The sequence below is a fragment of the Myxocyprinus asiaticus genome, chromosome 28 (assembly GCF_019703515.2).
Source record: "Myxocyprinus asiaticus isolate MX2 ecotype Aquarium Trade chromosome 28, UBuf_Myxa_2, whole genome shotgun sequence".
In the NCBI taxonomy this organism is placed as follows: domain Eukaryota; kingdom Metazoa; phylum Chordata; class Actinopteri; order Cypriniformes; family Catostomidae; genus Myxocyprinus; species Myxocyprinus asiaticus.
In genome coordinates this window covers 29,401,676-29,420,888 of record NC_059371.1, presented here as the reverse complement: position 1 = coordinate 29,420,888, position 19,213 = coordinate 29,401,676, and the positions used below count along the sequence as shown (strand labels likewise).

The window sequence follows — 19,213 nt, the reverse complement described above, 5'->3', positions numbered from 1 at the left end:
TGAAAAAAAAGCCACCGATGCCATCTGATTTGATATGTGTGCGCAGTGAGCTCTGCTATTCACGAGTGCAATGAAAGCGCTTCTCCAAGACATGCACATTCATAGAGTTCTGGGCCTTGTTTCCCAATAACTATTGATCTTAGCTGTTAAGAGCATTTTCTACGAGTGATTTTATGAACGTTTGTTATTTTTTATGTGTGCCCAGGGTGTGAAATAGCACCCGTCACACTCAAAATGCGAAGAGGCTCAATCCAGTTCGCGAACTCTTCGCCCAAATGTATTTCATGCGCAAGTAATTTTGCTCATCTACCCGCAACAGGTGACACATGACAAGAAATGCTGTTAGTCAAAAAGACACGCGCTTGAAGAAACACACTTTATTATATTTTTAAGAACAGACAAGAGAAAAGCCATCAATACTCGTGTCTGATTCATTGTTCAGAAGTGTGCAACGGGACCCTGTCTCGTGGAAAAGCGCATGTAAAGAGTTATCACAAATTTTTCTCTGTTTCATTTGACTGAAAACTGTTTGCAAGAATAATCTAGTCTATGAGAATGCTGCAAATGATCTCCGATCATCTCATGAGTTTAGTTTTTCTCTTTATTTCCATGGAGCACTTCGCTCTTACACATTGTGAACGCAACTCTGCAGGTTCAGTAATATATACAGGTATCTTTGTATTAAAGAAACAAAGACGAAAGTGATTAAATCATAAAGTAATACAAGACACGCTCACCTTGAACCTAAAATTGAGTTCTATTTATTTTCTTTAGACAGCATTAACTGTATTACCAAAACGCAATACAAACACATTTGATAAGAATACATTTGGCAGCATTATTTTGGGAACACAAGGGAATTTATTAGGCTTATTTATTATGAAGATTATTATAATTATCTTTACATTTATAATTGTCTTTAGTTCTTAATTTGTTTGCTGTTAGTAATTTTTCACCTGTTGCTGCATACTGATACTTGCGTGATGGCAAATGGGGCTGTTGGAGACGGTAAATGTTTGGATTTGGGGAGGTGGTTATATATAAGATTTTTTAATCACTTCGTTATTTTAATTGCTTTTTTCGCTTAGTTTAAAGTGCAATTTGAATTTAGAAATGTCTTTTAAGTTTTTCGTGTTTCAATAAATTCATTAAATTTTTAAAGCAAAATCAATAAAGGCAGGAGTGTTGACCATATAATTGGATATTGTAATATTTTTAGGCGATTATCATTAAAATATTTTTTACATATTGCCCAGCCCAAAAGGGAAGGTAAATTTTTCATGAACAATTGTAAAATGAAGTCATTTTATGGAAACCCACACAAACACGTGTACTCAGTTCCATATTGCAACGTTACCTATTCATTTTTGCATATTTGTTTGTTTTTGTGTTTTTGAGTAGTCCATGGGCAATATAAAGATTTTATTTTATTGAAAAACATATTATGTGACAAAATAGTAAATTATTTGTTTGTGCTATGGCTCTTTCGAAAAAATGCATCAACCAAAAATGTAAAAATTGGCTCCTTAGTCAAAAAAGGTTCCCGACCCCTGTTGTAGTGCTTTCAATATCACACAGGGTGAATAGGATTTACAAATCACTCTTTTTTTATTAGCATTTTCCATACTGTCTCAACTTTTTCGGAATTGAGGTTGTACTTCAGGATTTTTGGCTGCACAGAAGTTTTTCAAACAGTAGTTTTAAAAGCAGCCCATTTTGACATGTGACTTTGGCAGGGCCTAAAGGGTTACCTCGTGTATGGTGTGTCCTCAGGGTTCAGATGACTGTTTGGTGAAGATATGGGCGACTGACAATGGTCGTTTGCTGGCGACACTGCGAGGTCATGCAGCAGAGATTTCAGACATGGCTGTGAATTATGAGAACACCCTGCTGGCAGCTGGCAGCTGTGATAAAATGATCAGAGTGTGGTGCCTGCAGACCTGTGCCCCGCTAGCAGTACTGGAGGGGCACGCAGCATCCATCACGTCATTACAGGTGTGTAACACATTTTTACATGCAGAGATATACTGTGCACAGACATGGGAAAATGAATGATAGATACATAAATCAATAGATAGATAGCCTACATTCCTACTTATGTAAATGTTAAATGTGTTTTAATCATGTTTCTGATAATTCTACTTGTGTGTTGTCTAGTTCTCTCCTCTGTGTAGTGGCAATAAGAGGTTCCTGTCCTCCACTGGAGCTGACGGCACCATCTGTTTCTGGCAGTGGGACGCACGCACACTCAAATTTGGGTGAGTTTGCTTCATTCTCATACACATCTGTGGGGATTAAGATTTGGAGTGTTGTCTTTGCCATTCTGAGCAAGTATTTGAAGCTCTTCAAAGGTGCAATGAAAGCGAATGGTGACTGAGACTTTCATGTTCCATGGAACAATAATGTCATACGGGTTTGTAAAAACACAAGGGTGTGGAGAAATTAAGAGAATTTAAAGTTTGGGTGAACTCTCCCTTTAATACGCAGAGACAACTATATAGCACTAACACTGTCAGACCTTACCAGGCTTTTTTTTTTTTTTTACAGTAAAATACTGGTAACACTGTTGCCAGCTAGTAACTGTAAAAGCCTGGTTCAGTAAGCTACTGCAATATCTGTTTACAGTTATTTACTGATTACTGTAATTGGTGGCTGAAGTATATTACTGTATAAAATTGTACAGTAACTATCTGTAATTATCATATACAGTAACAAATGGGTTACTGTAATATATAACCATATTAGAATTGTTAATTTGTTAGGAAAAAAGTTCATTTGTTCAAATAAATTTATATTTAAAAATATATTTTATTGGTACATTGCAAATGTTTCCTATACAAACTGTATATACTCTTCCATATATATAGTAAAATAGTAATAGTTACAAAAATGAACAAATTAAAAACATGAATTCATGTCATCACTAATTAACCACATTGAATACACATTTAACTTTACAGTTAACCGTATGTGACACTAAATATAACAGTACATTAAAATAATGTAAACATTCCAGCAGCATTACAAACTGTGACTCTAATAATACAAATGTATTGTTACATTAATAATAACAGCCATTAAAAACACAGTGTATGAACTCATCTAATAACACAGTAGACATTTATAAAATAAATTTCAGGTAACTTAGCCAATATATTCAGCATAAAACACAATATAAACTTATTTAAGAAACATTTTAGGTAACATGGCCATTCTACTCAATATAATAACACAATATAAACATTCCAGCAGCATTTAAATAGAATTAACATAGCATTAGTCTAGTACAAACTACTACTACTTCTGCATAGTACTAGTGGTAACAATCAGTAACAAAGTATATAAACAACAATCAACCAGAAAGATAAAAAGGTGAAGTACCAAGGTAATAAACATGGATAATGTGATCTATGGCCTTTTTTACTTTGCTATTTTGATACTCCACCATGCCATTCACTTCAGAAGTGCATTATAGTCAGTCAATATAGGGCCAGGATTAGGAAAACACTGAAAATAATAATAATAATAATAATAACATTACCCGAAGGACAATCTAAATACAACCTGAAGCACCTAAAGTAATCACATAGCACCCTCATATTGCCGATAGTCTTCTATAACTGGCTAAACACACTTCAGTCACATACTTATACAAGTATGAATACAATAACTTAAGACAAAGTTTTGTAAATATTTCCATAAACAGATTTTTGCCTTTAAATGAACAGTTCATCCAATGAAAATTATGTCATTACTGTATGTACTTTAGCCTAATGTTCCTCTAAACCTATATGTCTTTCTTCTGTGGAACATAAAAGGGAAAGTTTTATAAAAGGGAAGAGATTGGAGTCGTATGGAATATTTTATCCTGCCTTTATGTGCTTTTTGGAGCTTCAAAGTTCTGGACACCATTCACTTGCATTGTGAGGACCTACAGAGCTGAAATATTCTTTTAAAAATCTTCATTTGTGTTCTGCTGAAGAAAGAAAGTCATACACATCTGGGATGTGAACACTGAAAGAAAATAATATTTAATCAGTGTGCTAATGTTAAAGTCATGAAGTCATCACACTCAATACTTCCCCAAATCTACTTTAACTGTGTGGCTGTTCACATTAGACGCATTCTTTTGTGTTCAAAACAGCGAGATGGAGATTCGATAGTGAACACGTGGGTTAAAGACAGCCTAATAATGCAGACAGAAAGCAAGAAAAGAAAGCGTCCTCTGTGAACAGCCCCAAAATAAACTTTAATGGCATCCTTTCAGTAACATTCGAGTTTTCATATTTCACTATACATTTTTTTTATTCTTATTACTGCTTGTACAGTACTTATTTAATTTGATGTTTTCCGCTCGAGTTCCATGGGACTCTACTCTGCTCAAATGCAGCTTTCCTCAGACATCTGCGCCTGGGCGTCGGGGCTTGTTCCCGAGGTAAACTTCACCTCCATCCGTCGGGGTTGGAGGGAGGCTGAGAGAGAGACAGAACCAAGATTACAGTTCATTGTCCTTACCAAATATACAGTTTATCTTAGTACCAATACCAAACGTTAGAATTTCGAATATCATAGAGGCAAGTTTCATCGTTTAACTTACCTGCAGTTGTCTCTGTGTCTACTCCATTATAAACTGAGCGTAACACAGATGCTGATGGCGCATTTTTCCTCTAGAAATGCTCTGAGATCAAACGGAGTCTGCCTATGTCTGTGTTAATGCAAATAATTACCAGGATTTATGAATACAAAAAAAGAGTATGAAAACAGAAAGATGTGCATCCCTCAGGAAAAGACGTTGTGGGATTCCTGCCGATATACATCTACAGTAATTTGCTGTATTTAGTTACAGTTTGTTACGTATTAATTAGATAAAAAGTAATTTACTGTTATTAATGAGTGACATCACAGAAATTAACCATGATGCAATGCATATTACAGTTAAATTCTGTATGATTATATTATAGTAATTTAATAGTCATTTTACAGTTATTTACCCTATGAGCTACAGTCAGGGTTAACAGTGTACAGTATATATCATTTGAATGGGATCCGTTTTTTTAAATAACGTTTGAGTTCTAATTATTAACATAGATGTTTGTGATTTCATGCAGTGATTCAAAGAGGATTAGGATCTCAGTTATTACTGAGGTGGGACTGTGTACTGTCTGGATATTTGCTTTAAAGAAGGTCATGTGCTCTGGAAGTGTGCATTACAAAAATCAATGAAAACTCTCTTTAAACCGGATGGGATGCCAGCAGTACTGTTTACCCAGAAATTTGCCAGAAAGGTCTAAATCCATAATGAAGGAAGCACAACGAGAAGTTGAGCTTCAGTTCACTTCACTTTTAGCAAAAAAAGACCACTGAGAGCCTATATTTAAGACCACTAAGAGCCTATATTGTTTGTGTGTGATGTGTGTACAGGCAGCGGCCCAGCAAATTCATTGAGCGACCCAGACCAGGCGTGCAGATGATCTGTTCCTCTTTCAGTGCAGGTAAGCCAGAAGTGTCAAACCTCTTTTCTTACCTCCACCTGCTCCATTTTATCAGATGTCCTTTATCATTCACAGGCTGTACAGGCAGCAGCCCTGTGACAGAGTGCCTTTGTTCCAAAACTGTGCTTGTTATTAAAATTAATGTGTTTTTTAGAACTGGGACAAAATACACTTCATAGTTTTCCCAGAATTTAGAGGTATATGGTATCTGCCAGCTTGCCCAGCTACTTTATAATATGGCATACAATGGAGTTTCCTACAGAATTTTTATTTTTGTCCCCCACCTTATAAGGTTTAGTCTGGTCTCAGATACACTAAACAAAACAAGTCCTAGTAAGTCATGGAAATTTCTATATTGAATATATATTTTTTTTGTTGTTGTTATGTTCAGCTAATTGATTTGCAAAAAAATGCTTGTTGTGAATGAAATCTGTATAAAATGTTTTTAAAAATACTTATTCAGTAAGGAAATTGTGAAAATCATAAAAATGTCATGGACTTTTAAAATGGTTGGGTTTTTGTTTTCCTCTTATTTTTTAACTCTCTTGTGAAGTGTAACTTAAACTTCCTAAAATTGTTAAATGAACATTGAGTCGATAATTATTAGGCTTGTGATCAATGCCTTTTTCACAAATCGATAATAAGAACATTTTCCCGATGATTATCCCGATGGCATTTATTCAGATACAAATAAGGCTAATCATTGCACAACAGCTTTTGTCTCTTCATACATATGTTTCTACACAACTATGGTAAAGTATGAATGGCAGGGTAACTTAAAGAGGGTCACACTCTGGACGCATCTGGCTGACGTTATGGTGCATTCTTAAATTAGAAACAGTTACTTTTTATAAAGGTATGCACACCACCGCTCAGTGTCCGTCAGCAGCTCCCAGCTATGACTCCGGGGGCTGCTCAAAATTCTGCATACTCATGTAGTTTTCCATTAAATTCACCATTATCATTATAAAAGGATATAGATTATTTACTCTATCCATCACTGGATGATATATTGTGCATGTGTATCTTTCATATAGCCTACACAATGTATTTTCAGTTACAAGTATGTCTTTTTGTGGTTTGACAGCTTCATTGAAACCCATTCAAGGCTACATATGGAGAAATTATATTTAAAAACGTCGCCATTTCTAATCGTTCAGTTTACCAGATTCATACACTAACCTGCAAACTCATTAACATCACCTTGTTCATTCTTGAAGAAGTAACTTTTTATGTATGGTGACTAGATTCACAACTTTGGACTGCCACCTGCTACGCATCGACATGTCCTTCAGTATTAAGTACAGTAAATGTAATATCACCCCCTTGTGGACTCCCAAAGCTATTACACCAGACTACATTAAACGAAATGCCAACTGACTGTGAATTGGAAAGGACCCAAAACAGGCTTATAATTTAAATGTTAGCTAATGTTTATATATCGATGCTTCAAAAACATTTGAGAAAATAACGTGCCAATCAATAATCAATGTATATTTTATGACATTCCTAGTAATTATGCAAATGTATGTCTCAAGAACCTAATTTATAATGTGGTCTACAGAGGATTAAACACACATAACATGGAAATAGTTTTTGGTCAGACATAAGTAGGCTAAAGCTTTGACTACTTGTGATTCACTAAGTGAATTTCAGATCATTTATTCAGTAACCGATCTAGGTTGCGTTTCCCATACAGTGACTTAACTCACTGCTTAACCACCATAGTATTATGCATCGTTGAAGAAATAAACTAGCTAGTCATGACTGTTTCCTGAAACAGTAGTAACTACAGTGTGTCGCACATCCATTGTTTTAACCACGGTGGTTCAACAACATACAGCTGTAATTAATAAAGTTACACGGGGGGTGGAGTAATAACTTCTACAAATATTAAATTATAAAATCTCATTTACATGTACACCAGAGAGCCGTTTAATGCGAGAAAGCTGCTGAAGACAGGAAAGCTGCATGCACTGTGTAATGTGACAAATACATACGCTGCAATACATGGGTTTCCCTCTACATCAGACTTCTGTGTTCCCTCGATGCACTTGAGCACATACAGTACATTCAAAAAGTATTTAGACCCCTTCATTTTTTTTCACATTTTGTTATGTTGCAGCCTTATGCTAAAATGCTTTAAATATTTTTTCCACATCAGTCTACATGCCATGCCCCATAATGACTAAGCAAAAACCAGATTTTTGATAACTTTGCAAATTTATTAAAAAGAAAAAACTGAAATATCACATTGACATAATTATTCAGACCCTTTGCAATGACACTTGAAATTTAGCTCAGGTGCATCCCAATTCTCTGGATCATATTTAAGATGTTTCTACACTTTGACTGGAGTCCACCTGTGGCAAATTCAATTGATTGGACATGATTTGGAGAGGCACACACCTGTCTATATAAGGTCTCACAACTGAAAATGCATATCAGAGCAAAAACAAGCCATGAGGTCAAAGGAACTCCTGCAGAACAGGACAGGATTGTGGTGAGGCACAGATCTGGGGAAGGGTACAACATTTTTTTGGCTGCATTGAAGCACAGAGGCCTCCAAAATTCTTTTTATTTTCTCCCCAATTTGGAATGCCCAATTCCCAATGTGCTCTAAGTCCTCGTGGTGGCGTAGTGACTCGCCTCAATCCGGGTGGCGGAGGACTAATCTCAGTTGCCTCCACATCTGAGACTGTCAATCCGCGCATCTTATCATGTGGCTTGTTGAGGCTTCACGCTATTCTCCGCGGTATCCATGCAGCCCCACCACGTGCCACACGCCCCACCGAGAGCAAACCACATTATAGCGACCACGAGGAGGTTACCCCATGTGACGCCAATTAGCAACCGGGCCAATTTGGTTGCTTAGGAGACCTGGCTGGAGTCACTCAGCATGCCCTGGATTCGAGCTCGTGACTCCAGGGGTGGTAGTCAGCGTCTTTACTTGCTGAGCTACCCAGGCCCCCGGCCTCCATAATTCTTAAATGGAAGAAGTTTGGAACAACCAGGACTCTTCCTATAGCTGGCCGCCCGGCCAAACTGAGCAATCGGGGGAGAAGGGCCTTGGTAAGAGAGAGGTGACCAAGAACCCGATGGTCACTCTGGTTGAGCTCCAGAGATGATGTGTGGATATGGGAGAAACTTGCAGAAGGACAGCCATCACTGCACACTCCACCGATCTGGGCTTTATGGCAGAGTGGCCAGACGGAAGACTCTCCTCAGTGCAAGACACATGAAAGCCCGCTTGGAATGTGCAAAAAAGCACCTAAAGGACTCTCAGACTGTGAGAAAGAAGATTCTCTTGTCTGTTGAAATGAAAATTAAACTGTTTGGCCTCAATTCCAAGCGTCATGTTTGGAGGAAACCAGGCACTACTTATCACCTGCGTAATACCATCCCAACGGTGAAGCATGGTGGTGGTAGCATCATACTGTGAGGGTGTTTTTCAGCGGCAGGGACTTTGGGACTGGTCAGGGTTGAAGGAAAGCTGAATGCAGCAAAATACAGAGATATCTTAATGAAAACATGATCCAGAGCGCTTAGGACCTCAGACTGGGCCGAAGGTTCACCTTCCAACAGGACAATGACCCTAAGCACACAGCCAAGACAACGCAAGTGTTAGGGATAACTCTGTGAATGTCCTTGAGTGATCCAGCCAGAGTCCGGACATGAACCCAATCAAACATCTCTGGAGAAACCTGAAAATGGCTGTCCACCGACGGTCCCCATCGAACCTGACAGAGCTTGAGAGGATCTGCAGAGAAGAATAGCAGAAAATCCCCAAATCCAGGTGTGCAAAGCTTGTCGCATCATGCCCAAAAAGACTTGAGGCTGTAATCGCTGTCAAAGGTGCTTCAAGTAAGTACTGAGTTAAGGGTCTGAATAAGGTGATATCTCGGTTTTTTACTTTTTAATACATTTGCAAAGCCATAATGGGGTATGGAGTGTAGATTGATGTGAAAAAAATAAAATAATTTAAAGCATTTTAGCACAAGGCTGCAACATAACAAAATGTGAAAAAATAAAGCGGTCTGAATACTTCATGAATGCACTGTACGCACATGCGCACTCTTCGAAAAATGATATAAATGCCACTTATGTGTTAACATAAACACATGAAAGCTGTGTCCTCCGGCAGAAACTGTGTGTGATAAAACATTTTCTCTTAAAAGCCTTTAATCCCTTAAACGGCTGCATTCGCTTTTATGTGATGTTTTAGAATACCACTTTCTGCAAAACCCCCCAAAAATGTAGAATTAAATATATAGAATCCTCAGCGAAGTGAAATGATGTCCACACAGCAAACTAACAAGGAACTATGCTTCTAACCACAGATAAAGAGCTGTAGTTCCAACCACACAACTGTGCTATGCTGGTTGCAAATGTTTGTTGGAACTACGATTTCGGGAAACACAAAATCGTTGAACTATGTTGGTAATGATGGAAATTTCTACCACAGTTGGCTAACGATGCTTTTGGGAAATGCACCCCTGATGGATTCAGTGAATGATTCATTACAATGATTCAAACTGTAGAGAATTTTTGACCGGTTCATTAAAAGAATGGCTCATATGAATCATTTGTTTATCAACTGGACCGCAGTGGTTGCAGTAAATGTTTGGTTTTGCATGCAGCCAGCGAAGACAACACAATAGAAAGACTTTGTGTTTTTTTTTATTTTGCGTTCACAATTCATACCCCCGGGTCAACGCTCAGGGAAAAAAATATGATTTAATTTGCAGATTTTGTAGATTCAGAAACGGTGCTGAATACGGGTGCAGGAAACACTGGCAAGCGATACAGATCTAATCTTATATTATATTTATCATAGGGGTGGGACAAAAAATAGTTTCACTGATGCATCGCTACCATTCTGAATCAATACTTTAAAATTCATAATCGATTATGAATTCAATTTAAACCGCGGCAGTGCAGTGACACTTATGTGCTCGCCAGAGACAGAGTGAGATGGTAAAAACACGTGCATATACTAAAGCCAAAAGAACACTATACTTCTGATCGCAGTCTGTGTGTATCAACCGCACAAACATCCCCGACTGAAACTAAGATCACAATTCATTCACAAACTCATGCAGACAGGAATGGGAGAGTTTATTCCTGATAACATGTAAACAAATAACATGAATGATCGGCTCGCAGCCATTATTGCTCTGATTTGCACAAACTGAGAAAAAACAGATGAAAATGACAATGGGAAGACAGCGACTCGTGGAGACATGGGTGATGATTTTATTTTCTAATAATATTTTGTCTCCTGCTTTCCAGTGACTTTCTCTCCTGTTGCACTCTCTCTATATTTCATTGCCGGCCTCTCGCTTGTCGGAACAGTGCACATGCAAGAGATAGATTTCTAAAGCAACAATCCAGCTTTTTGTGTCACTTGTGATGTGGAAAGGAGAAGCAGACTCACAGAACTCTAGCTATCCTGAACCAGCAACCTCTAGTTGTGGTTATAGTTAAAATAAAAGCAAATATGCTTGGGATAGATTAATTCTAATTCATAATTTAATACTATTAAATAAAAATGATTAACAATGTTTTTAACATACAAAAATGATGTAAATATAATCAGTTAAAGTATTTAATTTAATAGTATTGAGTGTTTTGATAGAGAACCAATATTTATTTTCTTGTGCTTTAAAGAGATTTATTTGATAAAGGGTTCTAAAAAAATAAACAGATTGTAATAGGGCCTATTCTATTAATTTGGGAGTTTTGATAGAGAACAATTTATTTAATTTTATGGATCTTCCATGTTTTATTCATAGCTCTTTCATAGTGAATGTAAAGGGCAACCTTGTTATTAAAATTAAATAAAGTAAGCGTTTATAAAAAAATTTATGATGACAATATTGCCATACAAAGGCTGTAACTTTGGTGTGGATTTTGTAGTTACTACAATTTTCTCAAAACCTGTTTATAGTTGAGCTAGACCTCTCTGTCACAGGACAACTTACAGTCTAGAAACTGATTTTAGTCAAAATGTGAAGTTACTGTGTTTTGTCTTTGCACAGCAGAATAATCAATAACAAAAAGTGTATGTATCAGGAATCGTTTTGGAATCAGATTGTGACTCCCAGAATTGGCCTTAAGATTCCCACCCCTGATATATCATAAAACATGGCATATAATATTAAATAACTTGCTTATGAATAAGAAACTCCATATTTATGCATCAATCCATAATTATAAATCTGTGCACTCTCATTTAAAACTTCATATTTTAAGTGATTACTCCCATTATTTTGTTATATCTAAAGATGATGAAAAAAATTGTTGTTTGGATTATCAAGGGGCAGCTGATCATTTTGGCTTAAACATTATTCCGCAAAGCAAGGCTATAAATATCCTGTTGTCAGACAGATATCATGACTTAAAAAAAAAAAAGATCGTTCTCCACTGCAGGAGCTCTTCAAATACACATTACTGAAGAAAAGTAACACTCCACTGGCACTCACCCACAAAGATAGAAGCAGATTTTAGTCATTTTCTCCGTGCTTTGGTAATACACTGTCTGCATTCATTTGAGCTGTTTGGCAGTCTCTTACCAGTATGCAGATAGACACAAATGTGAGATTAATGCTAGATTGTATTTGTGTGAAAGTAATGACAAAACATTTGGTAATGGTGGGTTTTTTAATGGTTTGTGTCATGTGCTTAAGTGCTGTATTAATTGTAATGTAAGTGATGTAGTATTGAGTGATGGCTGATGATATTTCAGGTGGAATGTTTCTGGCTACGGGCAGCACTGATCACATCATTAGGGTTTATTACTTTGGAGGTGGACAACCAGAGAAGATATCTGAGCTGGAATCTCACACTGTACGTAATGTCTGCGTGTTTGCATTTGTGTACAGTATATATGTTTGTTTATTTATTTATTTTTTTGGTTCATTCTGGCATTTCAAATATACATAATTGAACTGTATACATCCAGGGATGTGATCAATATATGCATTTGTTGTGTTTATGTTTGTAAGTGTTTGCATCTAGGTTGATCTCATTCGAATAGATCTTTGTATGGAACTTTGGATATATAAACACTGAAACCTACTTTAGAAACATACAAATCTTTAAAAATCCTCAGAACACTGATCAGAACTAAAATTGCTGGAACCTTTGTGAGGCTACCTACATTGGTGACCGAGTTCAATACTCAGACACAATCTCATAATGGGTCTCTCATTTATCAGTAAATTATGAGGAGATTTGTCAGAGAAACCCCTTTTTAAATGAAAATTCTGATGTGATTTATAAAAGTAAAGTCTTTTGCATTCAAGTCATTTGAAATCATAGCTCGAGTATAAAATATACTGTAAGTGAAAGACTATCGATGTCACTGTGAAACATTTACATGCGTTTCACTTACTTACTGATTTATGTGTATGAAGTCACAATGGTTCTGATTCATTATTGTTTTTTAGGTTCTCCTCATGTTTTTTAATGACTACACGTTTTTCCTCAGGATAAAGTCGACAGCATCCAGTTCTCCCATAGCGGAGATAGGTGAGCAACAACGGCTTGGTTTTCTGTTTATATGAGCACGTGTGTGTATGTGTGTGTATGAGTCTGTGTATTTGTAGTGTCAAGTTTGTTGGATTAATGGAACTTGGGGATTCATATAATTATGATGCGCTGATGTTGTCAGCAGAGAAAAAAAAGACTTTGATACCATAAGTGAACACACACAAACATGCAGATGCCTACAATACACATTTAAAGACATATTATACCAGAATCCTGATGCATGAAATCCCTTTCTATTTAGACAAGAGGCACATGACAGTTCCACTGAACACACCAGCACTTTATTCAGTCACTGCCAGCTCTTTTATGTTCCTCAGTCGCTCAACTCTAATAAGCAAATGTTTCTGTATTGGGGGAGGGGAGAAGAGAGTGTTCCAGACAGAAGAAGAGGGTGAAAAGGAGGGAAGGGGAGTAATAAGATGGAGGAGTCTGTAACAGGTCCCCAAGGAATTCAAGAGATGGATGAACAGATATTTTTTAACTAGAGGCAAGAGTATTCAGTATTATACATATAAAAAGTAAAGAAATCTCACCAATCAATAGACCCTTGGAGTAAAATGTCAAAAAGTACTGCCACAATGAGTAGATTATACACAGTAACACAATGTACAATCTTACCTGACCGAGTAATATACTCTGACTCATTAATAAAGCCTTATCAGGGAGTAACACTCTCACATTAATACAGTCTTAAAAAGGATATGAAAAAAAGGATCTTGCTTGGTCTAAACTTTGAAACTTACGGTAACACTTTACAATAAGGTTAGGTATCATAAACTAACAAACAATTATTTTTTTACAGTATTTATTAATCTTGGCTAAAGTTAATTTCTAAATACTCTATTGTTTATTGTTAGTTCATTATGCATTAACTAATGTTAATGTATACAGCTTTTATAGTTAGAATTGAAATGAACATTATCCCAGATTAATAAATGCTGTATAATTATTGTGCATTGTTAGTTCATGTTAACTAACTTAACTAATTTAGTTAACTAAAGTGTAAAGTGTTACCAAAATGACTTTGTTTGGTGTAACCTAATGTTGCCAGGTAGATTTAGTCAATTTTTAGTAAAAAAATTTTTGTTGACAAAACCAGTTAATTTATATGTTACCACATGAAGCACATTTTTTAGGTTACCTGACAATTATACATTTTTGTTTTTTTTACATTTATGCATTTGACAGACAATTTTATCCAAAGCGACTTAAAGTGCAGTCAGTGTACATATTTTTTATTAGTTAGTGTGTTCCCTGGGTATCGAACCCATGATATCAGTGTTGCTAGTGCCATGTTCTACCAGTTGAGCTACAGGAACAAACAGTATAGGCTCACTGAAAATCACAGCCAGTTACACCGAACTCACTACTACAAAGTAATGAACATTAATACTATCTCACTGATTTATAGAATAATATACAGTACATACACATTAATACAACCTCACTGTTTTATACACTGTAAAAATGTTTTGTCAGGTGGTGCGTGTGCACTTCAGGGCAGTACTGCACTGAAAAGGGAGACATAAAAATCATGTTTCATGGCATTTTATTTGCTTAAAATTCCATTATTTAGATGGCAACATGTTATTGGAATTTAAAATGCACAGTAATCACAGCTCGAATGATTGCAATTGGATTAAATAATTGCTACAGGCTCAACTAATATAAGTGGACTTTGAAATGATAAAACTGTATGATAAGACCCCTTTAATGCAATCTTCCTGCTTTTCTGTACATTTCTTTCATTTCTTTTAGCTTTTTTGAGTTTTTTACTTACCTCCTTTAGTAAGTAAATTAAGACTGGTTGAAAAAGTCCAATAAATGTATGACTTTGACATCACTTTGATTTAACTTTAAGGCAGCAATGAACAGATTAGTTCATAAGCCAGCAATTAATTCAAGTTTCAATAGTGGGTTGTACTTTTTATACAGTGTACCTCAGTCTCATTCTTTCTTTTAGGTAGGCTCTGAGTATGATTATGACATTTTCAAGCACAAACCTACCTACATAAAATGTGTCTGTGTAGGTTTGTGAGTGGCAGTAGAGATGGGACAGCGCGGATATGGCAGCTGCAGCAACAGGATTGGCGGAGCATTCTGCTGGACATGGCCACTAAACTTCCCGGGTATGAAAAAACTAACAAACAAATCAGTGTGTTTAATAGTGTGTGGCTCAATTAATTCTGCATTGTTACAATTGAAAACATGATAATAGTTGATTGTTAGCATCATGATTACTGGGGAATGCCGTGGGGTAAAATTATCCTGACCACAAAGGAGCCCTGAAGTGCACCACTGTCTAGCTAATAATAGAATCATCATCCAACTCCACTATTGGATTAAATTTGGAAAGCTGTTTTCTTTTATAATAATAATAATTATTATTATCTAAACTCATTCAAAATCATAACCGAAGTCATTGAAATCAGTTTGTTCACTATACAAAAACTGAGCTCTCAACTGGCTGCATCTAAAATTTCTAGTTAGCTTAATAAAGGTTCTGTAAATAAATACATTTGAGTTGTGATAAAAATATTACTATGAGTGCTTACATCTTTCAAAAAAATTTGAAGGTGGAACAGCAGTGTAATGTTTACTTTTATGCACTGGCTAGACACTTTTGTCAAAAGCAACTTGCGTTCAAGATTTTATCAGTATGTGTGTTTCCTGAGAATCAAACCCATGACCTTGATCTAGCTAGCACCATGCTTTGCCGCTTGAGCATCAGAAACACTGTAGCACTGTACTGTCACCAAAGTCACTAAGAGTGAATCTGTAAGGAGTTTTGTCTCATTCGTTTCCTTTTATGCATGCTTATTAGATTTATCATGTGCACTGTTGCTCAGCAAATATAGATTTTGTGCTGAATTTAAGTGGTTGACTCAGTACAGGCATTATTTGCTTTTCCTTAAAGGTGCTGTATGTGATTTATTTTATTTAATGACATGCAAAAAACGTCCTTATTACCTGTCAGATTTGATTGAAATATGTAGGTACCATGAAATATCACACCTGTTTCTTTAACAGCCCTAGGCTCAATAAACAGCGGCAAAAAAGATGTCTGTGGGCCGCTGTCAGATATTTTGTTTAGCCGATCAAAAGACTTTCTGCCTGTCAATCATTGTGCATGTTTACAGTAGTGATGGCCGCTTTCAAAACACTGCTTCATAAAGCTTTGAAACCTTTATGAATCATTTGTTTCAAACCAGTGCTTCGGCACACGTATTAAACTGGCTAAGTCACGTGATTTCAGCAAACAAGGCTTCGTTACGTCATACTGTTTCGAAACTGCCGTTGATCCCACAGTGAAACCGTGAATCAGTGTTAAATGCAGGCTGTAACTGATCTCGAGTCAGTCCAGCAGTAACTTAGGTGTATAAAATCAGACAGATTCAAAGAAGAGTTGCTGATTTGATATCAGTCATTTTAATTTCCCCGTTGATCACCTTGAGTTGTGTTCCCAAAGAAATGAAAATCAAAATGTTGTGTTTGTAAGAAAGAAATTTAAGAGAGACAGAGATTTTGTGACATTTTAAGAGTTTTGTTTGTTTTACAAAAGGTGAATCTGGAATTTCAACTATTGTACATCATAACACGCCTTCACTATCTTTTTTTGATTTAGTACACCCAATTTTCAGATTTCAGATGTTCAAGTCTCATTTTGACCGAGTGAAACTTATTACAATAACGATTCTTTTTCAAATGTTTATTGCAGTCTGTCAAAGCATAAATATTTTGAAATATATATATATATATATTTTTTTTTTTTTTTTTTTTTTTACAAAAAGTGTTGTTTTGAAAAAAAATATATATATTGTTTGGTATTTAAAATAATTTTAAAACATTAATCCTAAAAAGGCCAACTTATATAAGAAGGTCTACATATTCTGCAAATATTCAGATCTGTTTATTCCAGGATATTGTAGACAACCATTAAAAATATATGACAAATAGAGCAGGGCAGTAAATTAATTTTAATGCATTGTGTCATTGTAGCTGCTTTTGACTCATCTTCTCATTGAATTTATATGGTTGTAACCAGCAGGTTTCCTCAGAGTGCTGTGTTTTTAAGCGCTTCGAAACATTAAATAATTTTCTGAAGCAATTGGTTCAATTGACTCGAAGTTTTAGAAAGCTTCGTTTCTGCCATCACTAGTTTACAGGGCAGTCCATATATGCTCTCCCGCTCCCGTGAAACGCATAAAGGGACTGTGGCAGACTGTGGGACGTGCTGCACCCTGTGATTGGTCAAAAACCTACGACACACAAAGCATTGAGAAAAGAAAAGGAGCTCCACAGCCGCCATTTGTAAACAAACTAGCTGCTAGCCTGCTTCTCAGAGGACTGCGCTAATTTTACAATTCTCTTAACAGAAATAACATTTAACAAACAAAGTATCCAAAGAGAATCACCCCTTTCACATATGTGTGTGTGTGATTTCATTGGAAGACTAATTTTGAGTTTTCATCGCATCTGTACTGTTTGTATTGTGTGACTATACAGAAAATAAAGTGATTTCTAGATTACTACATCAAATTTTTCCTGGTATGAGAGATATAAATAATCAGATGTTTATCGAGAGTGGGTAATTGAACTTTATTGTATAGTTTACATGAAGGAGGTATTGCATGCCTGATACTGCGTTGTTAACTTGCATCAAGACGTCTTTTTTAAGTCAATGAGTGAGTATTTTAGGACAGTAATTTATGTTGAGTCATAAAAGCTTTATTGTGAAAGATAGTGGTGATAAATAGGTTTATAGTGTATTTTCAACATGTTGTCTGCTGAGTTCAGTGTGTGCTACGTGGTTAAACAGCACTTTCGCCGCCTCGTCTCTCCTTTCACTCCGGCTGCAGCATGAAGCACCACACACATGCCTCACGTGCCCAGTTTAAACTGTAACCTGAAGACACAGGCTGTGTCTGAAAACTGGAAAAAGCTGCCTTCGGAGGCTGTATAAGGTGGTTTTTAAACTGTACAGAGAGTTCCATTCATCCAAAACTGCTGTTGTTTAAACCATTAACTGATTAGGCAACTGCCAACGTTTTCCGATGCTGACAAAGTTCATATAAAACAGCCTAACCTAAACAAATAAAAGTGTAGCTCTGATCCTGGCGTCCTCTGTCGTGTTGTTGATTTTGTTGTTGTTGCTATTGAATAGAGCGCACAAATAACATCACAAAAAAAATGGTCGATACTACATGACCTCACTACGGGGGTTACTTTGGTGAGTGCGAATGCAACAGGGGAAAAGTCTCCACGGGTGTGCCGTTCCTTTTAAGAGTTCTCATCTAGAAATTTTCTAAGGGAAATGTTCCGGGACTGTAGGTGGGAAAGGGCCTTTTTACAATGGAAGTGAATAGGGACGATCCGTAAACGTTAAAATACTTACTATTTTCAAAAGTATAGCCACAAGAAGTAAACAATATGTGTTAACATGATTTTAGTGTGAAGAAATCACTTACTAACTTTTTTCTGTGTAAAGTTATAGCCAATTTTACAAATTTCGTTGCCTAGACGATGTAAGCTCAACAAACCCTAAAATGACTGTAAAAATTGACGATATAAACAACTTTACAGCTCAAATAATACATGAGTTGTAACAGAATAATTAATGTCATTGCTTTTATTAAATTATAAGCTACACATTTCTGCCTTTTAATCCTTTAAAAAATTGGCCCCATTCACTTCCTTTGTAAGTGCCTCACTGTAACCTCAATTTTTGCTTTTTTAAAGAAAAGGACACACGAGTCTAAATTAATTTTTGTGGTTACCAACATTATGCCACAGATGCTGTCGACTGAGTTTAACTTGTATTGAACTCAGAATTTAGGTGGAATTTATCTTTACCTAGGATTCTTCCATTCAAACTGAAACTAGACTCTTTTTTGTACTGTCATAATATGTTATAATCAATGAAAAAAAAAGGTTTGTTCTGTAGTAAGGGCTGTATTGTGGTCAGGAAGACAAGAATGAGAGTAAACTGAATCCAGAGAGAGAAGCTAAAGGACAAACAATGACAAAAGCTAGTTAAAAACTGGTTATTTTATTTTATGTTGGAATGTCTAGGTGTCTTTCCCCCCCTCCTGTGCACATTGCTCTTTAAAAGTAGGTCAGCTGCAAAGAAAGTTAGAAATGTCACTCTTTATTTACTCTTGCAAACT

The 19,213-nt window shown here is 36.2% G+C and overlaps 1 protein-coding gene across 2 annotated transcripts in view; it reads left to right on the top strand.

Annotated features, from left to right (window-relative positions):
- The window catches only part of LOC127419151 (PH-interacting protein-like), a 58,532-nt gene that overhangs the window by 11,704 nt on the left and 27,615 nt on the right, over positions 1-19,213 (top strand). For both annotated transcript variants that reach the window (XM_051660314.1, XM_051660313.1), the window contains exons 8-13: positions 1,774-1,995; positions 2,158-2,258; positions 5,422-5,492; positions 12,241-12,341; positions 12,985-13,025; positions 15,077-15,175. In XM_051660314.1, coding sequence (XP_051516274.1) covers positions 1,774-1,995; positions 2,158-2,258; positions 5,422-5,492; positions 12,241-12,341; positions 12,985-13,025; positions 15,077-15,175 — 635 coding nt within the window. The remainder of the gene's footprint in view (positions 1-1,773; positions 1,996-2,157; positions 2,259-5,421; positions 5,493-12,240; positions 12,342-12,984; positions 13,026-15,076; positions 15,176-19,213) is intronic.